The sequence below is a fragment of the Scyliorhinus canicula genome, chromosome 8 (assembly GCF_902713615.1).
Source record: "Scyliorhinus canicula chromosome 8, sScyCan1.1, whole genome shotgun sequence".
Lineage (NCBI taxonomy): Eukaryota > Metazoa > Chordata > Chondrichthyes > Carcharhiniformes > Scyliorhinidae > Scyliorhinus > Scyliorhinus canicula.
This window is the reverse complement of record NC_052153.1, coordinates 18,501,031-18,524,891: the sequence shown is the minus strand read 5'-3', so window position 1 is coordinate 18,524,891 and position 23,861 is coordinate 18,501,031. Positions and strand designations below refer to the sequence as shown.

Below are 23,861 nucleotides of genomic sequence, written 5' to 3'. Positions count from 1 at the left end.
GAAGTGGCAGATGCAATAAAGTGGGGCAAAATGTAAGGTTATGCACTTTAGTAGGAAGAATATGGTCATAGACTATTTTCCAAATGGGAAAAGGCTTCGAAAATCAGAAGCACAAAAGGACTTAGGAGTCCTAGTTCAGGATTCCCTTAAGATTAACATGCTGGTGAACTGAAATGAAAATCACTTATTGTCACAAGTAGGCTTCAATGAAGTTACTGTGAAAAACCCCTGGCCGCCACATTCTGGCACCTGTTCGGGGAGGCTGGTATGGGAATTGAACTGTGCTGCTGGCCTGCTTTGGTCTGCTTTAAAAGCCAGCGATTTAGCCCAGTGTGCTAAACCAGCCCCTGTTAAGATTCAGTTGACAGTTAGGAAGGCAAATGCAATGTTAGCATTCATGTCGAGAGGGCTAGAATACAAGATCAGGGATGTACTTCTGAGGCTGTTAAAGGCTCTGGAGAGACCGCATTTGGAGTATTGTGAACAGTTTTGGGTCTTGTAAGGTAAGATTTGCTGGCCTTGGAGAGGATCCAAAGGAGATTCACAAAAATGATCCGTGCAACGAAGAGCTTATCATATGAGGAGCGGTTGTGGACTCTGCGTCTATACTCAATGGAGTTTAGAAGGATGATGGGGGCGCTTATTGAAACTTACAGAATACTGAGATGCCTGGATAGAGTGGACATGGAGATGTTAATCTTAAGGGAATCCTGACATGGGACTCCTAAGTCCTTTTGTGCTTCTGATTCCGAAGCCTTTTCCCATTTAGAAAATAGTCTATGCCTCTATTCTTCATACAAAAGTGCATAACCTTATATTTGTCCACACTGCATTCCATCTGCCACTTCTTTGCCCACTCTCCTCACCTCTTGAAGTCCCTCTGCAGCCTCCCTGCTTTCTCACTCGTCAGAGAAACTAGAACCCGAGGGCACTGCCTCAGGCTGAAGAGACGATCCTTTAAAACGGAGATGTGGAGGAATTTCTTCAGCCCGAGAGTAGTGAATCTATGGAACTCTTTGCCGCAGAAGGCTGTGGAGCTCAAGTCACTGAATGTCTTTAAGACAGAGATAGATAGGTTCTTGATTAATAAGGGGAGCAGGGGTTATGGGGAGAAGGCAGGAGAATGGGGATGAAAAACATGTCAGCCATGCTCGAATGCCAAAGACGATTCAATGGGCCGAATGGCCTAATTCTGCTCCTACATCTTTCGGCCTTTGTTTTTGTTCCTTGTTATGAATTCCACGTCAGTGTTTATGTTCCCAGCTAGTATTACCTGTAAATATGTATGTTAATTTTTGCGTGTTTGTTTGTTTTTTTTTGTTCTTTTTCTCTCCTAACAATTTGTAATTTGTTCAATATAAAATATGAAAACTGAATAAAAACATTTATAAAAAAAAAAATGTTCCCAGCTAGTTTACTTTCATACTCTATTTTCCCCTTCTTAATTAATCCCTTGGTCTGCCTTTGTTGAATTTTAAACTGTTCCCAATCCTCAGATCTATAGCGTTTTCTTGTCAGTTTGCAAGCTTCCACTTTGAATCTAATATTGTTTCTAATTTCCCTTGTAAGCAATGATTTGGCTACAGTCCCCTTTCTACTCTTGCACCAAATAGGAATAAACAACTTTTGGAGTTCACCTATTCATTCCTTGTATGCCTTCCAATGCCTGACCACTCTCCTTCCTTTCAGTAAAGGTTCCCAGTCCATCATAGCTAACCCATGCAACTTGCCATCATATATAACTTTACTGAGATTCAGGGCCCTGGTCTCAGAATCAACTACCTCACTATCCACCTTGATAAAGAATTCTATCATATTATGGTCACTCATCCCCAAGGGTTCTCTCACAACTAGATTGCCAACTAATCCTTTCTCATTGCACAATACACAGTCCAAGATGGCCTGTTCCCTTGTCGGTCCAGAAAACCATCCCGTATGCACTCCAGAAATTCCTCCTCTCCTGTATTGTGACTAATCTGACTCAGCCAGTCTATATGCAGATTAAAGTCACCCATAATCACAGATGTTCCATTATCACATGCATCTCCAATTTCCTGTTTAATGTTATTTCCACCATTACAACCAGTTTGGTGGTCTTTATATCAGCCCTGCGCCTATTTTTTGCCCCTTGGTGTTTCTAAACTCGACCCATACAGATTCCACAAGAATACACAAGAGGTTGAGGGATGTAGAGGTCTTACTGGGTTCTGGGAAAGTGCAGAGATATAGAAGGATAGAGATAGAGGGACATGAAAACAATGATGGGCACTTTAAAATTGAGATGCTGTTGGACCAGGAGACAATATAGCTCAGAGGGATCTGGGGTGGTGGATGGACAAGGATTGATGCGAGTTCAATAAGGACAGTATAGCTTTGAATGAGCTGACGTTTACAGAGGGTGTAAAATGGGAAGCATTTGAGTCTAGGTGGTAACAAAGGCATGGGTGAGAGTGTTAGCTGCACATGGCGTGAAATAAAGGAGAATTATTAACTGGAAAATGAAAGTCAGTGGGAAAATTGGAAATTGTTCTGATGAAAGGTGACAATCATGATGTAGACCAAACATTCTTAATTGAACCTGTTTTGCTTCCGTTATTTGCATTATCTGGTTTCTGGTATTGTCTGCTTTTTCTTATCTCCGCGGAAAGGTGTGTCTGCTGTCAATGGTAAAATTAATTCTTTCAGCCACGTGTGCAAAAACTCACAGAATCATCGTTGGATGTAATGACGTTGTAATTGAGGGGAATTATCTCTGCTCCAGTGAAGGGGTCAGCTTCTGCAACAAAACCTGTACAGGCCTCTGCTGCTACTGAGAAACCTCTTGCAATCCACCCTGCAGATTGCTCTTCTTTGCAATCTTTCTAAAGTCACTGTTTGATCATGGGTGCTTTAAAATCCCCCTGGAAATGTAATTGTACCATCCCAGCTGTGGTTCAGATTAATCTCAATTACTTTCGTGAAAGGTGAAAATACATGGTTGGAAAAAATTGCTCAAATCATTGGACATTTCAAGCCAACAGCAGAGTTCCCTAATCCTGCACGGAGCAATGCACATTTAAAAAATCTTTCTTTGAAAATAGGATTGATTGCAATACTAAATGATTAATGATACAATCCAAGTAGGAATGCGAGACTGCGAGGGGATCTGTCTGAAAGATATAAAATTCTGACAGTGCTGGACAGACTGGCTGTACAGATGTTGTTTCCTCTGCCTGTGGGGGGTTCTAGAACAAGGGGTTCAAATCTCAGGATACGGGGTAGGCCATTTAGGACTGAGATGAGGAGAAATTTCTTCACTGAGGGGGTGGTGAATCTGTGGAATCCTCTACCCCAGGTTGTCCTGGAGGTCAAATGGCCACATCAGTGAATGTGCTTAAGAAGGAACTAAATAGATTCCTAGACTTGCTCGGTGTCAAGGGGTAGGGAGAAAGCACTGGAATATGACGTGGGATAGAGAATCAGTCATGATTATGTGGAATGGCGGAGTATAAAAATTGGCAAGTCTTGTTGCAGCCGTATAGAACTTTAGTTAGGCCACACTTGGAGTATAGTGTTCAATTCTGGTCGCCACGCTACCAGAACGATGTGGAGGCTTCAGAGAAGGTGCTGAAGAGATTTACCAGGATGTTGCCTGGTATGGAGGGCATTAGCTATGAGGAGAGGTTGAATAAACCCGTTTTGTTCTCACTGGAGAGGCGACCTGATTGAGGTCTACAAAATTATGAGGGGCATAGACAGAGTGGATAGTCAGAGACTTTTTCCCAGGGTAGAGGGGTCAATTACTAGGGGACATAGGTTTAAGGTGCGAGGGACAAGGCTTAGAGGAGATGTACAAGGCAAGTTTTTTACACAGAGGGTAGTGGGTGCCTGGAACTCGCTGCCGGAGGAGGTGATGGAAGCAGTGACGATAGTGACGTTTAAGGGGCATCTTAACAAATACATGAATAGGATGGGAATAGAGGGATACGGACCCCGGAAGTGTAGAAGATTTTAGTTTAACTGTCAGCATGGTTGGCGCAGGCTTGGAGGGCCGAAGGGCCTGTTCCTGTGCTTTACTTTTCTTTGTTCTTTGTTCAGTGTCGAAGGGCTGAATGGCCTACTCCTGCTTCTGTTTTCTATTATTTCTAAATTCAAATATGGGCGGCAGAAATTCTGACACAAATGTTGATCAGGTGAGGAACCAGGGGCATAGTGACACTGAAAAAAGTCCTTGCCTCAGCTTAGGAACATAGAAATTGGGAACCCGAGTCGGCCATTTTACTTCTTGAGCTTTCTCCACTATTTAACTCTGGTCATGCTGATCTTCCATCTCAACGCCATTTTCCTGAGCTATCCCCATATTCCTAATACCTAGAAATCTAATGATCTCTGTCCTGAGTATATTCAATGACTGAACCTCCACAGCCCTCTGGGGTAGAGAATTCCACAGATGCATCATTCTCTGAGGGAAGAAAGCCCTCCTCATTTCAGTCCAAAATGGCCTCCTCCTTATTCTGCGACTGTGTCCCCTGGTTCTAGACGCAGCAGCCCAGGGGCAACATCCTTCCTGCATCTGCCCTATTGAGCCCTGTAAGTATTTTGCACATTTTCAATTTGACCACCACTCTGGAATATCCAGGCCCTGTCTCCTCAATCTCTCCTCAATATCGTCAACCGATGGACACTCTGGTAAACATTTGTTGGACTCGTTCTGTAGCAAGCATATCCTTCCTTAGACAAGGAGACCAAATCTGTGCACAATGCTCCCACCAAGGCTCCAGACAATTGCAGCAAGACTTCTTTCCCTCTGTACTCAAATTCATTGGCAATAAAGGCCAACATACCATTTGTTTCCTAATTTCTGCACCTGCATGTTAGCTCTCAGTGACTTATGAACAAGGCCATCCAGACGCCTTTGGATATCAACACTTCCCATCTCCCGCCACTTAAGAAAAGCTCTGCATTTTTGTTTTTCCTCCCAAAGTGGCTTACTTCACACTTTTCCACATTATATGCCATCTGGCATGTTCTTGCCCACTCATGTAGCCAGTCTAAATCCCCTTTGCATTCTCCTCACTACTCACACCCCCATCTAGTTTAATGGCATCTGCAAATTGGAAATGTTCACATCTCCTGCATCCAAATCATTTTGTGAACAGCTGGGGTCAAGAACTGATTCTTGCCAGTCAATGTCTGAGAGTTACCCGTTTATACCTACTCCCTGTTTTCTATCAGTTAATCAATTCTCAATCCATGCCAGTATATTACCCCCAATCCCATGTGCTCTAATTTTGCCTACGAACCTTCTGTGTGAGACATTATCAGTCCAATTACATCACACCCACTGGTTCCGCATTGTCTATCCTGTTAGATATATTCTCAAAAAACTCCAACCAGCTTTGTCAAATATGATTTCCCTTTCATAAATCCATATTAGTTCTACCCAATCCAACCATTATTTTCCGAACCTAAAAACAAAATTTCTGTTTTTTTTCATTTCAGATCTCCAGCATCGACAGTATTCGGCCATTATTTTTTAAGTGTTCAATGGTAGGGCAGCACGGTGGGGCAGTGGGTTAGCACTGTGGCCTCATGGCGCCGAGGTCCCAGGTTCAATCCCGGCTCTGGGTCACTGTCCGTGTGGAGTTTGCACATTCTCCCCATGTTTGCGTGGGTTTCGCCCCCACAACCCAAAAATGTGCAGGTTAGGTGGATTGGCCATGAGAAAATTGCCCCTTAATTGGAAAAAATGAATTGGGTACTCTAAAAAAAATTTTTAAATGTTAAAAAATAAAAAAAGTGTTCAAATGTAATCTGTGGGATTCTCCATCGATGCGATCCTCCACTTTGCCGGCAGCGCTCCCATGCCTGCGGGTTTCCCAATGGCGTGGGGGTGGTCACTATGGGAAACCCCAGTGGCCAGCTGCGGGAATGGAGAATCCAACGAAATTGGGGCGTGCAATCGGGCGGAGAATAGCTCCTGACGCCGAAGTCGCGGCAGGCACCGGTTTGACGCTGAAGCGCGATGCTCCGCCTCCTCATTACGCGTCTGCCATGCGTAGTTGAAACCCCATTTGCATCTCATTAATGGGCCGAGTTCCCGACGGCACAGTCCACATGCGCTCTCAACAATCGTGAACCCCTCATGGTGCCCTCTGAGAGAGAGCGAGGGCAAACGGACAGTGTCCAGCACCGCCATACTCACCAACAGTTGTGCCACTGGCCTGGGGGCTTCTGGGTGGCTGGGGGGAGTATTGGGGGTGGCTAGGAGGTGGGCAGTGGGGTCGGGGTGGACGGGTACATAACACCATTACTACAGCTGGCAAGGCAGCCATGCGGCTGTGCATGCCACTGACAGCCAGCTTTAAACCCGGTGCCCGAGATCAAATATGTGCCCCCCCTATTTGTGTCCCTTTAATCCAGGATTTGCAGGAGTATAACTCCACCGTTTTAGAACATAGAACAGTTCAGCACAGAACAGGCCCTTCGACCCTCGATGTTGTGCCGAGCAATGATCACCCCTACTCAAATCCACGTATCCACCCTATACCCGTAACCCAACAACCCCCCCCCCCCCCGAACCTTACTTTTTAGGACACTACGGGCAATTTAGCATGGCCAATCCACCTAACCCGCAAATCTTTGGACTGTGGGAGGAAACCGGAGCACCCGGGGGAAACCCACGCACACACGGGGAGGACGTGCAGACTCCGCACAGACAGTGACCCAAGCTGGAATCGAACCTGGAACCCTGTAGCTGTGAAGCGATTGTGCTATCCACAATGCTACCGTGCTGCCCACTGATTGAGGTGTACAAAATTATGAGGAACATCAATAGAGTAGACAGGAAGTAACATGTCCCCTTAGAGGGGTCAATAACCAGGGGGCATAGATTTAAGGTAAGTGGAAGGAGAGTTTGAGGGGATTTGAAGAAAAATGTTTTCACTTAGAGGGTGGTGAGGATCTGGAACTCACTGCCTGAAAGGTGGAACTGGTGGGAAACCTCACCACATTTAAGAAGAATGTAGGTGAGCACCTGAAACATCATAGGAGACAAGGCTATGGACAAAGGGCTGGAAAATGGGTTTGGAATGGATAGGTGCGAGACTATTAGTGCTGTAAAGTTCTATGCTTCTCCCGCTCCATTACTCATTTTGTACAATCTGCCCCTTCCTACCGCACTTGGATTATCAATTCCTTTATTGCTACCTTGCTCTTTTGCCTTGTCCTCTCTTTAATTTGTGACATCTTTCGTCACCTGATCCCTCTCCCCCTTATATAGATTAACACTCTCTTTACCACCTTAGTTATATGAATCATCAGGATGTGGTTCAGGTGAAGGCCAACCAACAGCACAGCTCCCACTTTCCCCAATGTGGGAGCCACGCTTTCTAATACTATTTCTCCTACTCCAGTTTGCTTGTGGCACATAAGGGGGATCCTTATCTTTGAGGTTTGCTTTTTAATCTAGTCCCTAACTGCTCATATTCTCTAAGCAGAACCTCTTTCCTCGTCTTATCACTGTTGTTACCTATATGAACCACAACAACTGGAACCCCTCCACTACCCCTCCCCCCCCCCCCCCCCCCCCAAACCCCACCCCTGCATCCCTACTGCAAGCTCATCTCCAGCCCAGAGCAAATACCTCAGACCCTGTAACCCTGGCAGCCTGCTGGACTGATGCTCTTGGCTACAGAGGGTGGTGTTTGTCCCCCTGACTACGCTGTCTGCTACTACTACTGCATTCCATTTAACTCCTCCTGCTTGAATGACTTCCTGTAACCATGGCGGCAGTCAGTTTACTCATCCACTCTGCAGCCCTCACTTTCACCCACACAGGCTGCAGGAATCTTGGCCCTGTTGGACATTGCAAATGCTGAGACTCCTCCGCTTCTACTTTCTCGATCCCCATGTCTGCCTAACTCTCAATCTTACCCTCCTTTCCCTAAAAATGGAGCAAATCAGATCATCTGTTAGGAAACTGGACCAGACCCCTTACTTCTGTTAGGATACCAGATGAAAATCTCAAACAATATTTCTATTTGTGAAACTTTATTTAATTTTAGAGTATCCAATTTCTTTTCCCAATTAAGAGGCAATTTAGCTTGGCCAATTCACCTACCCTGCATATCTTTTTGGATTGTGGGGGTGAGACCCAAATTGACTTTGGGAGAATGGGCGCACTCCACGCGGGCAGTGACCCGGGGCCAGGATCGAACCCGGGTCCTCAGTGCCATGAGGCAGCAGTGCTAACCACTGTGCCACCATGTCACCCTCGACTTGTAAAACTCTGAAGAAAGGATCCTTCACCCCAGGAGTGATGGCTCTGACCAATAGGTATCTTTTATGTTAAAACAAACTTTAATTTAAGCATGTAATTAACAACATTAACATCAAATAAATAGTTTTAGAAGTATCAGTTGAACAGTTCTTCAATAAAAGGGAAACCTTAAACTTATTATCTATGCTTGCTACTAATTCCAATTAAACAACCCAATGCAGTTCAAATGCCACTTATAAATAAAGTTAACAAACAGGTTACTTGCTTAGCGGTGTAGACACTTTAGGGGCGAGATCCTTTGAAGAGCAGATCCAGTACACTTCAATCTTGTCAGACTCAAATCCTATGGAAAACTGCTGTTCAACTTAAAATCTTACATAGACTGCAAAACTACAGACAGACCTGGCTCCTCCTATTGACTACATCATCGTCTGTTTCCTACTAGGTTCCGTGACCTGCTTGGCTAGGACTAAATACAGTCCCTCATAAATACTCTAAACTCCTGATAACCAGACAAAATATAAACAATGTTCCATTAACCCTTTATCTGTAACAAAGTATGCTTGGAATGAATTATTACAACACCTTAATTATAGCTTTAGCAGTCATACTGCCTGTATGTATTTTAAACCAGGGTTTTCAATAAAATTACAGCCACAAATATAAAATATAACATATATCAATGTCTTACATTCGTCACAGACCCTATCCTGAGGGTGTGATCACCTCCTGCAACATTGTCCAGGTAATTTTCCCACCCTCATGTGTCACATTGAAATTAATTAATTATTTTACTGATCCAGTTTTAATTGATGTCTCTAGTCCTGTTTGTGCTTATATTCTTAGTATTTTAATAAATGTTCTCCTTACCCCGATTGAAATTCCCTCATTAAGATGAATAGGAAATATTTGCCAGTCAACCTAATAAGCTTCAGTGTTATCAGTAAACCTTTCTATCATTAACAAAACGTTACAATTTTTTTAATTACCCGGGATTTGAAAAGTAAATGTGAAACATTCTCAGGTCAACCAATCAACTATCTGCTTTCCTGTGATATCACACTGATTTCTCTCAGAATGCTGTCGATCTGCTCTGGAGGCACGGGTAGAGTTTCTCTTTTACCTGCTGCTGTCAGTCTCTGGTTCCTCCTCTCACCTGTTCTTTTCCAGGCTTATTTTCCAGTTGGAGAAATGAGGCTTTCACTTAAATATTTTAATTACGGCTTCAGGTTGACAGCGCATATATTGCTGGAACAATGGTCATCCAGAAATGAACACTGTTCCAGCATTAAAATATATGTTGGAATCGTTGAGGTACAAAAGCAGGCTTGACCCCTGACAGATCCTATTTGATAGAGCTAGACTTCTGTTGCAGACTGAAGACAAGACCTCAGGTGTTCATGAGGGATTTTATTCATTAAGAGAAGGATGTGCACTGTTGGGAAATAGAATGTGCTCCTACTTCTGATAACCAATGTCAGAATCAAGGTCAGGTATAACACTGGTGAGAGACACAGTAAAGGTCCTCGTATTCTGACTGAACAACATTTGTTAATCTTCAACCTCAGAAGAACACAGCCTGCCGCAAAAGTATGAACTTTCATGTCACTCACATCAACCTTACTTGGTGTTGTGACAGAAAATGCCACAGAATAGGCTATTTATATTGAATTTTCAAAGAAATAATTTTCTTCTCCCTCCATGACTCAGTTGGTTAAGGCAGTGGAACAGATGAGTCTTATATACTCGGCTGCCCCGAGTCTGAACCTAAGCTATATTGAGATTGCTAAACACTGCTGGAACACAGGCATGGGTGTCAGCTCTCTCCCATTTCACCCCAATACATGTTGCCAATTGCATATGATCACATCTCCCCAAATTTGAATGAATGTTTGGCCTAAATGTGTAACCGCGAGGGTCCGCACTTTAACTATAATAGTTTCAAACTGTTTTAGCCATTGTTGCTCGAAGGAGGAATGTTGGTTGAGATAAGAAGAAAGAGTTCTTAACTCTTAGAATGAGGTGCTAAAGATCTATTTGATAATGATCATCAATTCCAATGTCACTAGATTCCCTCCTTAAGCCTTCGAGTGGAACTTTAATCCATTGCCTTCTAACTCAATCATTTCTTCTTTTTTTGTTCTAGAGTACCAAATTATTTTTTCCAATTAATGGGCAATTTAGCATGGCCAATCCACCTAGCTTGCACATCTTTGGGTTGTGGGGGCGAAACCCACGCAAACACGGGGAGAATGTGCAAACTCCACACGGACAGTGACCCAGAGCCGGGATCGAACCTGGGACCTTGGCACCGTGAGGCCACAGTGCTAACCCACTGCACCACCGTGCTGCCCTTTCTAACTCAATAATGAACGTTATATCGTCTGAGCTAAGCTGACATTCGGCAATATTGACCTTACGGTCACGAAGACTACAAGTAGTAGTTGCCTCTTCAATGTGTGACAACAATGAGGTCTAAACACGAACCAAATAAATATGGTTAATCTCCAACTCACCACATCAATTATCTGTATAAAGGTCACTCCGAGATCAACAACCAGTGGCTGCGACTCATTCAGTACAGGACGTTCCAAACGATTGTAGTTTTTCATCAAGTCCCTGTAGAGTTTTCTTTGGTATTCACCCTGCTGTGAATCTCCATGCAGAAAGAAACAAAGAAAACTGTCAATTTTAATTCACTTATTACCACGCCACACACAAATGAATAATGTCTCTGGGCATCCAAAGTTATTTTTCCAAGATGACTTGGCAACTTCTCTTTGTAGTAAAAAATGCGCGTGTCTTGGGGAAACCATTGCTAACTGCGATGTGGTGACTAAAATGCTAAAATGTATAAAATTTATAATTTTATATTAAAATATATAAATGTCAGACAGCAATTAAATTATAGTTTGGTCGTACAGTTTGGTAGCACTTGCCAAACAATCAGCACCCTCTTCTCATGAAGTATAAATTGTTGTTCCCTTTGCATTTGGTAGTCTGATGATTGCAAGGCCAAAGCTTTGACAACATGTATCTTTTTTCAGTAATACTCAGTTAAATTCTTACTGCACACTTAGGATCATAACAATACAAAATTATAAAATCATGACATGCTAAATTGTACAAATCCTGTCTCATTACCAATACAAAAAGTCCATTTTACAGGATATCATATTTGCTGGGCAAAGTTTTCATTAATGGTTGCATTTGGCAGTGTTTCAATGCAAATGTTTTTTTTTTCAATTTTCACCCCTTTTGAACTCTCCCCACCCATCATGGGAAGGGTTAATATCGGGGCCAAAATACTCACATCAATGGCACAGTAACCAATGCAGATAAAAAGGACATAATGGATGTCCTTGATTCATCTACTTGTAGAGATCAAAGTTGTGAACCAAAGCTCTGGGAAATGTTTCCATTCCCAACATTCAAAGATTATGTCTAGACAGAATATGCAGCAGTCGGTTTATTATTAAGCTATTTATTAAACATTATGATTTTATTGAGCATTATTATATCAAACATATTTCAAATCTCTTGCATCAATTAATGACTCATTCCGTTATCAATTTGTGTTGACATTTTTAAATGCTCACAAAGGTTTTAATTCTGAAACATTGGGCAGCACGGTGGCGCCGTGATTAGCACTGCTGCCTCACGGTGCTGAGGACCAGAATTCAATCCTGGCCCCGGGTCACTGTCTGTGTGGAGTTTGCTCATTCTCCCCATGTCTGCGTGGGTCTCACCCCCCACAACCCAAAGATGTGCAGGTAGGTGGATTGGCCATGCTAAATTGCCCCTTAATTGGGAAAAAAAGAAAACATTGAAAGGATTCAAAGTGACACAGCACTTCCAAACCTGTTTCATACATTAGGACTCAATCAATATATTTAAAGAGGAAACACTTTCATAATAAAGTACTTGTTCAACTCTCCATACATTATCACTCTCAACTGGCCATACATTCAGCCTCAACAAACGAGATGGCTATTCCCTTCACGAAGGTCCGCCTTTCTGTTTAAATCCCAAGCTGTTCCTGCGGCATAATTTGTTGGGTTATGCATTCATGTGGACCTCAATTAATTTCTATTCATCAGAAGCTCACTTTGACAGTTATCAGAGCATGCTAAAAAATGTTCAATTATTCCCATATCTCCACTATTCAACATTGGCTGACGGCTTTGCAGAAACATTAACCATCTGTCATTGTCATTTTGCCACTGACTGAAGAGTTATGCTTCCTCAGGCTAAGAACCTGCACTCTACTTGACACGATCCCCTTGATAACCCATTAGGACTGGGATTTCACAACATTCAGAACTGCTGCCAAGATCTCAACAACTTTCGATACGTGGCACAATGTAGCACATTGAATGAAGCAATATCTTGGGTTGCTGGATCAATAAGGAGAAAGTTAACTCTCACTGTTGATTTGAGGTGCCATGGAAATCTAAAATTCACCGTGCACTCAGGCTGTCCAAGGTGCAGGCCATTCTAATCGAACTTCACTTGCCTAACATTTGGAAAATTCTATTTATTTTGGTTAATATTCCAGACAAAATCATAACTGTGTTAAAAATTTCTGTGCTTATAATTTTGCAATGAATACAGACCAGAGGAAATCTTCATGGATGTATTTGCAAACTTTTTAAAAGATTCTTACAATTATTGTGGAATTTAGTGTGGCCAAACCACCTACCCTGTACATCTTTGAAATGTGGGGCTGAGACCCATGCAGACAAGGAGAGAATGTGCAAACTCCACATGGATAGTGACCCAGGGCCAGGACTGAACCCATGTCCTCAACGCCATGAGGCAGCACTGAGAACCACTGCGCCACTGTGCCACTCATGCATTTGTAATCTTACTCCCCACCCTCCTTCATGCCAAAAGAGGGCATTGGCAAGTATGGATTTATACTGGATTGGTCCATGATTATGCTTGACAAAGTACTGGAGTGGTTTGCCGTTGCCTTCTGCAGTTTAGCTGAAGGTGAAACTCTCCAACTCTTACCATCAGGTTAGTATTGGAAGGGTTTACAAGCTGATAATCAACCTGTTTGGCTACATTATGAATGCACCTGCATGGTCATCAAGTCCTGAAGTGGGACCTGAACAAGGAGCTTCTGGCCCAAAGGTAGGGGTGCAAACACTGCATCGCAGACCTCCTGCAACATTACAACAGAAAGCAATTCTTCCTTCATATGGTTCGAGGTAAGGAACTCTTTGGGAGGGCACTGTAGTGCAGAGGAAATCTGGCAAAGCAGATGCAACAGAGGTCCAGTCAAATATAACAGCAGGACATCATTATAAGCTTGTTTCCCCTTTCCACCAAGCAATCAGATAAATTGCTGATTTGCCTGGCTGCTGAATTGATACATTAAATGCACGGGGCAATATTGGGGACCTTTAGGGTGATCCCAAAGGCCAATGCCGGCCAGCGAGGGATACTGAATAGATACTTTGCTTCGGATTTCACTGACGAGGCTGCCAAAGTCCTACCAGAAGATGATAATTGTAACGTCACACTTGTTTTGCATATAAAAAGAAAGGAAGTACGAAACAAACCAATGAATGTTAAAGAGGACAAGTTCTGAGGTCCAGGTAGAATGCAAATTCAGATATTCAAAGAAACAATGGGGAGATACAAGAAGCACTAGTCACCATTGATGCAAGAAAATGTAGATAAAGTACAGCTCCAGAAGACTGACAAGCAACAAATGTGTTTGCAAACTTCAAAAAGGAAAATCAAACTAACCCAGAGAATTATAAACTGTTTAACATCAATAGTGGGGAAGACATTAGGATCTTTGTTAAATGGTGAGATAACAAATTTCAGGAGATGACGAATATAACAAAAAGTAACATGAATTTCTGGAAAAAAATAATGCTTAAGAAACGTTATTCATAGAATTTACAATGCAGAAGGAGGCCATTTGGCCCAGCAAATCTTCACTGGCCCTTACAAAGAGCACCCTACTGAAGCCCAGGTATCTAACCTATCCCCATAACCCAGTAACCCCCACTCAACATTTTTTGACACTAAGACCAATTTAGCATGGCCAATCCACCTAACCCGCACATCTTTGGGCTGTGGGAGAAAACCGGAGCACCTGGAGGAAACCGACACAGACACGGGGAGAACGTGCAGACTCCGCACAGACAGTGACCCAGCCGGGAATCGAAACTGGGACCTTGGAGCTGTGAAGCAACTGTGCTAACCACTATGCTACTGTGCTACCCTTACGGAATTCCTTGAAGAAATAACAGAAACAAAAGGCAGAAATAATACAGTGGATGTTGTGTATATGGACTTTCAGAAGACCTTTGATGAGGTTTGGCAGGATAAACAAATGCCAGTTGTTACAGCACATGGAGCCAGGGTCCAGGTAGTAGAATGGATTCAAAGATGACTACTACACAGGACTCAGAGGGTTGATGTTAAGGGAAGTCTCTCAGACTGACAAAGTAGAGACTATTGTCCCTCAAAGATCCTTGCTGGAACCAATGGTTCTATTATAAGTGCCATTATAAGCACCTTCACCAGGGATTGAAGGTCCATTCCTGAAATTAACATATGAGATCCAATTAGTCAGCATAGCTGACAATGAAGAGGACTGCAAGAAATCACACAAAACCATAAACATACTTGCAGAGTGGGCATATTCAATTCTATTTAGCAATCTGAGGTTTATTTTTGATATTGCTGGACAGAATAAATAAGCCACTTAGTCCTTGGTGTTGAGAAAATAGATGAGATAGAAAATGACAAAGACATTTCGGAATAAGGACACAAAAGCATGAGAAATAGCTACACAAGCCAATAAGGCCACAAAGAGTACAAAGTACTGGAGTTTATTTCCATTCAAGCAGAATAAAAAAAGCAGGGAGATAATGTAACATGTATGTAGAAAATTGGTTGGACCGCACTTCTGAGTGCTGTCCGCAATTCTGATTTCAATATTACCAAAATGATTCTGAATTCTGAAGCACTGGGGAACATGCAGAGTTATTTGTAAAGGATGGCAAAGCCCAACTGAGGCACTAAGATGTACAGATTCTCTTCCCCCTCTTTCCCCTCTGTGTTTGTTTGTCTGTGTGTGTATGATTAGAGGGTATGGCGAGTTAAGTGGGGGGGGGGGGGGGGCTTAGAGATTATATAGCAGTAAACCAGTTGTATTTGCTGCCTAGTTAATGATAGTTATTGTTAATAATAAAGTTAATTTTGTTTACATTTACAAACCTGGTGACAGTAGATACTGGCTGCCGCAGACTCTGGTATTTTACATATGAAAGTTAATTTCAACCGTGTTGTGACTCCAGGTCAGCTGGGGTTGGAATTGACCGTGTACTAGCCAAGAATTTTGTAACACCCCCAACAGAAAGTCAACAGGCAGAGGAACAGCTTTCGCAACATACACGGGCACCAGTGTCTCCGGGAGCCCATACGAAACAGGTCGTAGTCGGCATTTTCGGCCTCGTGGTCCTAGATTGTTTTCCCAATGGGCTACAGAGAAATGCATTGCTAGTTTTCAATGAGGTGTCTTCCATTGGATCATATTCCTGGTCACTTCCCATTCCCAAAATGTAATCTTTCACATCCTGTGGATTAGCGACCTGTACCACCTACCATCTCACTCTGCCCATGTTGTGCTGCAGTATCCTGCATTGACCCTCACTGCTAGTGTAGCATCAGCAAAATGTCATTCTTTCTATGCTTACGTTGGAGCCGTTCTACATAAATGGAAATGAAACAAGCCCCCCGCCACCCACGCCCCGAGGCTCAGCAGTACCATCAGCCTGAAAAATATCCATTTAATGAGGCCTGCCATTTTATGACATAGTTGACTAATAGTTAGCAAAATGAATTATGATCTACTTTTCGAGCAACACACGAGAGCTATTAAACCAAATGAAAAATGTACTTTAAATGACCTGACCAAGCACCCTCCTACAAAATAACAGCCCGGCTAATTTAAATGACTTGAGCATTAAGATAAGTTCAAATCTCTCATCTAAAATTGATCTCTTTTGATATTTTCCTAAAATCAGTAGTCAAAGTGTGTATCACCAACTTGCATTTACATGGTGCCTTTAAATGGAGAGGAGAATCCCAAAGTGCTTTACAAGAGTGCAATTAAACAAGATATCTCACCAGGCCAGAGAAGAGGATATGAGTTGGACAACGCTCCACCTAAGAGGTCAGTTTTAAGTGGATTTGAACATAGAACATAGAACAGTGCAGCACAGTACAGGCCCTTCAGCCCACGATGTTGTGCCGACCATTTATTCTAATCTAAGATCAACCTAAATGACACCCCTTCAATTGACTGCTGTCCATGTGCTTGCCTGAGAGTCGCTTAAATGTCCCTAATGACTCTGACTCCAACAGCTCTGCTGGCAGTGCATTCCACACACCCACCACTCTCTGTGTAAAGAACCTACCTCTGATATCTCTCCTCTCCCTTCCTCCAATAACTTTTAAATTATGTCCCCTCGGGACAGCCATTTCCACCCTGGGGAAAAGTCTCTGCCTATCCACTCTATTCATGCCTCTGATCACTTTGTACACCTCTATCAAGTCACTTCTCTGCCTTCTTCGTTCCAGTGAGAAAACCCCTAGCTCCCACAACCTTTCTTCATAAGACATGCCCTCGAGTCCAGGCAGCATCCTGGTAAAGCTCCTCTGCACCCTCTCCAAAGCATCCACATCCTTCCTATAATGAGGCGACCAGAACTGGACATAATATTTTAAGTGTGGTCTAAATAGGGCTTTATAAAGCTGCAGCAAAACCTTGCGGCTCTTAAACTCAATTCCCTTGATAATGAAAGCCAACACACCATACGCCTTCTGAACAACCCTATCAACCTGGGTGGCAACTTTGAGGGATCTATATACGTGGACCCCAAGATCCCTCTGTTCCTCCACATTTCCAAGAATCCTGCCTTTAACCCTGTATTCAGCATTCAAATTTGACCTTCCAAAATGAATCACTTCACATTTATCAAGGTGAACTCCATCTGCCACTTCTCAGCCCAGCTCTGCATTCTGTCAATGTCCTGTTGTAACCTGCAACAACCCTCAACACTATCTACAACTCCTCCAACCTTCGTGCAATCGGCAAACTTACTAACCCACTCTTTCACTTCCTCATCCAAGTCATTTATAAAAACCACAAAGAGCAGAGGTCCCAGAACAGATCCTTGCGGGACACCACTAGTCACTGACCTCCAGGCGGAATACTTTCCATCCACTACCACCCTGTTTCTTCTTTCGGCCAGCCAATTCTGTATCCAGACAGCCAAATTTCCTTGTATCACACGCCCCCTAACTTTCCGAATCAGCCTACCATGGGGAACCTTATCAAATGCCTCACTGAAATCCATATACACCACATCCACTGTCCGACCTTCGTCAATGTATCTTGTCACATCCTCAAAGGATTCAATGAGGCTTGTGAGACATGACCTGCCCATCACAAAGCTATGCTGACTATCTTTAATGAAACTATGTTTTTCTAAATAATTATAAATGCTATCTCTCAGAATCCTTTCCAATATTTTGCTCACCATAAACGTAAGACTGATGGGTCTGTAATTCCCAGGGATTTCCCTATTCCCTTTCATGAATAGGGGAACAACATTCGCCTCCCTCCAATCATCCGGTACTACTCCAGCGGAGAGTGAGGACGCAAAGATCATGGCCAACGGCGCAGCAATCTCCTCCCTTGCTTCCCGTAATAACCTTGGGTATATCCCGTCAGGCCCAGGGGACTTATCTATCCTGATGCTTTCAAAATGTCTAGCACATCCTCCTTCTTAATATCAACCTGTTTGAGTCTATTAACCTGGTTCACACTGTTCTCATGGGCAACAAGGTCCCTCACTCTAGTGAATACTAAAGCAAAGTATTCATTTAGGGCCTCCCCATTTCCTCAGACTCTAGGCACAAGTTACCTCCACTTCCCTGATCAGCCCTACTCTCACTCTGATAATCCTCTTATTTCTCACATAAGTGTAGAACGCCTTGGGGTTTTCCCTAATCCTTCCCGCCAGGGCTTTTTCATGCCCCCTTCTAGCTCTCCTCAGTCCATTTCTGAGTTCCTTCCTGGCTGCCTTGTAACCCTCTAGAGCAGAGCCAAATCCTTGCTTTCTCAACCTTATGTAAGCTTCCTTCTTCCTCTTGACTAAAAGCTCCACTTCTCTCGTCATCCAAGGCTCCTTCACCTTACCATTCCTTCCTCGTCTCAGTGGGACAAAACTATTCAGCACTCGCAGCTAGTGCTCTTTAAACAATCCCCACATTACTGTTGTGCATTTCCCCAAGAACAGTTGTTCCCACTTTATGCTCCTCAGCTCCTGTCTAATAGCAATATAATTTTCCCTCCCCCAATTAAATACCTTCCCATACTGTGTGTCCCTATCCCTCTCAAATGGTTAAGGTCAAGGAGTTGTGGTCACTTTCACTGAAATGCTCTCCCACCGAGACATCTGACACCTGGCCTGGTTTGATGCCGAGTACCAAGTCCAATATGGCCTCCCCACTAGTCGGCCTATCTACATATTGAGTCAGGAATCCTTCCTGTACACACCTGTCAAAATCTGCTCCATCCAAAACATTTGCACTAAGAAGGTTCCAGTCAATATTAGGGAAGTTGGGGGGAAATATTAGGGGCTGGTTTAGCTCACTCGGCTAAATCGCTGGGTTTTAAAGCAGACCGAGTAGGCCAGCAGCACGGTTCGATTCCCGTACCAGCCTCCCCGGACAGGCGCCAGAATGTGGTGACTTGGGGCTTTTCACAGTAACTTCATTGAAGCCTACTCGTGACAATAAGCGATTTTCATTTTCAAGTTGAAGTCACCCATGACAACAACTCTGTTACTTTTGCACTTTTCCAAGATCCGCCGCCCAATCTGTTCCTCTATCTCTCTGCTGCTATTGGGGGGTCTATAGAAAACTCCCAAAAAAGTGACTGCTCCTTTCTTGTTTCTGACTTACACCCATACTGACTCAGTAGACAAACCCTCCTCAACTACCTCCTTTTCTGCAGCTGTGGTGCACTCCTAATTAACAGTCCCACACCCCTCCTGTTTTACCTCCCTCCCTATTCTTCTGTAAACATCGATGCCCCGGAACATCTGACAACCATTCCTGCCCCTGTGAGATCCATGTCTCTGTAATGGCCACAACATCGTAGTTCCAAGTACTGATCCATGCTTTAAGTTCATCTCCCTTATTCCTGACACTCCTTGCATTGAAACAGACACACTTTAACCCATTCCACTGAGTGCAACTCTGCCCTATCAACTGTCTATCCTTCCTCACAGACTTGCTGCATACTATTTCTGCCTGTTCAACAGCTACTCTATCCTCTGATCCATATCTCTGGTTCCCATCCCCCTGTCAAACTAGTTTAAACCCTCCCAAATAGCTCTAGCAAACTCCCCACCCAGGCTATTGGTGCCCCTCCAGTTTAGGTATAATCCATCCTTCATGTACAGGTCCCACCTTCCCCAGAAGATATCCCAATGATTCACATCTCTGAAGCCTTCCCTCCTGCACCAGCCCTGTAGCCACGTGTTCAGCTGCACTCGCTCTGTTCCTAGCCTCACTTGCACGTGGCACCGGTAGCAATCCTGCAATCACTACTCTGCTTGTCCTGCTCTTTAGCTTCCAACCTAACTCTCCAAAATCACTTTTTAGATACTCATCCCTTTTCTTAGCTATGTCGTTGGTGCCTATGTGCACCATGTCTTCTGGTTGCTCACCCTCCCCCTTAAAATCCTGTAGACTCGATCCGAGACATCCCTGGCCCTTGCACCTGGGAGGCAACATACCTTCTGGGAGTCTCGAACGCGACCACAGAATCTCCTATCCATTCCCCTAACCACGGAGTCTCCTATCACTATTGCATTTCTATTCTCCCCCCTTCCCTTCTGAGCCCCAGAGCCAGACTCAGTGCCAGAGACCTGGCCACTAGGGCCTTCGCCCGGTAGGTCATTCCCCACAGCAGCATCTAAAACGGTATCCTTGTTTTGAAGGGGAATGGCCACGAGGGATCCCTGCACTGTCTGCCTGTTTGTTTTCCTTACCCTGACTGTAACCCAGGTACTCTTGTCCTGTACCTTGAGTGTGGCTACCTCCCTGTAACTCTTCTCTATTACCCCCTCTGCCTCCCGGATGATCTGAAGTTCATCCAGCTCCAGCTCCAGTTCCCCCACACGATGTCTGAGGAGCTGGAGTTGGGTGCACCTCTCGCATGTGTAGTCATAGGAAATGAAATGAAAGGAGCAACTTGCTCTCTCCTCAACTAACTCCCTCCATCGCCAAACTCTCACTGTAGCACTCACATTCAGCACTCAGTGCAAACAAAAGCTTGGATTCTGGAACTCACACTCCAGGAGGCTGAAAGTACAGCCAATAACTTTATATTTCATACACACAATTCCATCATCTGCCGTATAATCATTTCTGAACCATCACCTTGAAATACTATATATTTCCTTTAACTTCATCAGATTGAAGTGATTTCCAGTTCAGGCTCAAGAGCAATCTGATTCAAACGTCAATTTTACAGGGGTGAAGTTAATAATGATTCCAGTTTCACTGTTGTGTGTTGAGACAAGATATACGGTTCTCATACCTATTACATCAAAGGAGTATTGTTGTTCTTGATAAAATATCCTACTCACTGCGTTTACAGAATCTTAAAAAGGGAAGTGCACAGTGGCATAACCAGTCAACAGCTGTGTCCACAAAGCAGGGCGTAGCTGCTGAAGGAATTTTAAAATGCTTAAAAATTGAAATTGCTTTCCAGAGATTCAATATGGAATGCTGATAATATTGTCTGATAATATTGAGATCCATGCTCAACAAAATTGTGGTCAACTGAGGGACAATATCTGGATTTGGGTAAGGGTTGAATGGTGGTAAATGTTGGAACCCGTGTTATGGGCCAGGGCTTAGAACCTCCAAAGTGTTTGAAGCTAGCCTGACCTATAACTTTTATGTTGAATTTGGCTAGGACGAACACACAAGCCTTCACTTCAGGGGTGATTCATCAGGCTTCCTAGTCGCTTTTATCAAAACAACGTTTATTATAAGAATGTAGCCAACATATATAAAACACAGCAAGAATTTGTTGCCAAGTACAAACATAGAGCCGCTATGGAACATCATGGAACATCATGGAGGGTTGGGGGAGAGTGGTTCCCATATATGGAGATGCTGGTGGTGGTGGGGCGGGTGGGAGGGGGCGGGTGGGGGGGTTGGTGATGACCCAATATCGTTGATTAAGGGGGTTGGGGGAATAATGCCCCGATGCTTGCCTCGTGTGCAGGGGTGGGGTGGGGGGAGAGGGGGGGTTACCCCTAACAGTGAGTGGTGGGGGGAAGTTGGTTCTCTGTGTTGCAGGGTTGAGGGTGTTTCCCATGTCTGCCAGGGGTCCTGATGTCTGGAAAGTGGGGAGGGGGGGGGGGGGGTGGTGGGTGGGTTGGGGGGGGGGCGCTGAGGATTGCCATGAAATACACTTTGAGATTGATCTCTATGAGGCGCCACCCTGCTTTTTGTTTTGGACAAAGCGTCAAAAGAGCTTGCGTGAAAGCCTAGCTGTGCTTCTGGGAGAAACACGCCAGTTTTCTGTCAAAACCTGACACTTTGCCATTTTTTGGGAAAATACCACCTAGTGTTTTTTGCTCTGCTCACTGAACATCCCAACCAGAATTATTGCAGAACACAATCTGCGGCTGCCAATTATTGCAGGACGGTCTTCACAGTTTCCGCGTAATTTTAATATTGATGGTCTGCTCCTTTGTAATCAATACCACTGCCTTCAGGAGCAGAAATCTCCTGAGTGATTTGCAGGCCAGCAGGAACAGCACATTGGAAAAATAGCTACTGAGTTTTAGGAGGGCACAGGGTTTCCCAAGGTAGCAATAGAATTCCTGTCAGGCCAAGAGAGATAATGGAGGAAGCGCAAAGATACTCAATGACAATGGAAGGAGAGCAGTTGCCCAGACGTGGCTGTTCAGTGCCAGAAGAGCAGTAATAATTCAGCCACAGGTGAATGTCTCAAAAAGGCGAAAACAAGTGAATCAATTAAACTGCGAAAACAAATTTACGGAATCAGAATGGTTACAGCACAAAGGGGTGTCATTGAGCCCCTATCAGTGTAAGTTAGCGAGATCCACTCCTAAGCACTTTCCCTGGAGTCCTGTAATTTACTTTTTCCCTTCCAGTGCTTATCCAATTCCCTTTTGAAAGCCGCAATTAAATGTGCCCCAATTTCCAGGCTGTGCATTTCAGATGGTGACCACTCACTGCATAAAACATTTTTACCGCATGGCAGCTTTGACTATTTTGCCAATCGCTTTTAATCTGTGTCCTCCAATAGATGGAAACAGTTTCTCTCTATTTTCTCCCTAGGACTCCTCAGGAGCGTGAACATACTGGGAGTGATCCAATGGTCACTCTACACCATATAAAAGCCGGGAGACCCCGCTCCTGGGATCTACCCGGCTCGCGATATCCACGGTGATCTCGCGAGATGTTACAATGTAAATCCCGGCCATTGTCGGCGGGATCACTTTTTGGCAAGTCTGCACATTAGAGAGTGACAGCTAATCTCACTCTAACATGCAGATTCCCGAGGTGCCTGAGACTTGGGAATTCATCCCCTTCATCTCGGAGACCTCGGGCAAGTGCTGTTCAGCACTGGTCCCCATAAACGGGGACCAGATGGAATGGCACTCATGGGGGCTCCCAGGGGATCGGAGGCCTCAGCTGCATGCCTTTTGGGTAGGGTGGTGCCCTGACACTGCTGGTGCCACCTGGGCACCCTGGCAGTGCCACCTGTTCATGCCGGCACCTTGACAGCGCAACATGGGTGCCAGCCTGGTACTGTCAAGCTGGCATTTCTGACGCGTGCATGATCGGGCCAGAGCGCTCTGCGTGGGTGTTGGAGGGACTGCGGGTGGGGACCAGGGATCCTCCCAGAATGCATTTGGGCTGGGGAGGAGGTCAGGATCGCTTTGAGGGCATCGGAGGTCGGGATGCCATTTTTAAATGGCAACCCGATCTCTCACTGCACTAGGGAATTCCGACGAGCGGAGTTCTCCGCTGTACAAAACGGGGCTACGAGCGGCCTTGGACGTGCGTTCCCCATTCAGATCCCTTATACAACACAGGTCGCGTTGAATAGCCATGTGTTTCTCCCCATTAAAAGCACCGGGGAACACGCGGCTAAACACGCTCGCTAAGGGACTCTGTTTTCGTTTGGGAGAATCGTACCCACTTTTTAAATCTCCTCTCAACTTCTCTTCTCTCAGGAGAACCACCCCAACTTCTCTAATCTACCCATGTCGCTAAAGTCCCTGATCCCTGAAAACATTCCAGTAACTCCTTTTGTACTCTCCCTGAAGTCTCCACATCCATCTTAAAGCACAATGCCCAGAATTGGAGACAATACTCGAATTGAACAAAACCAGCGATTTGTTAAGAAACATTCTGATGAATGTAATCGAAGAAAATATTGACAAACTTATCTGCCATATTTTCCTCTAAGCCTGCAAACAATCTGGTCAGAATAAAATTCAAACTA

At 44.3% G+C, this 23,861-nt stretch overlaps 1 protein-coding gene across 2 annotated transcripts in view; it reads right to left on the bottom strand.

The window, feature by feature from the left end:
• The window catches only part of chrna8 (cholinergic receptor, nicotinic, alpha 8), a 309,073-nt gene that overhangs the window by 212,915 nt on the left and 72,297 nt on the right, over positions 1 to 23,861 (bottom strand). For both annotated transcript variants that reach the window (XM_038804235.1, XM_038804234.1), the window contains exon 2: positions 10,777 to 10,916. In XM_038804235.1, coding sequence (XP_038660163.1) covers positions 10,777 to 10,916 — 140 coding nt within the window. The remainder of the gene's footprint in view (positions 1 to 10,776; positions 10,917 to 23,861) is intronic.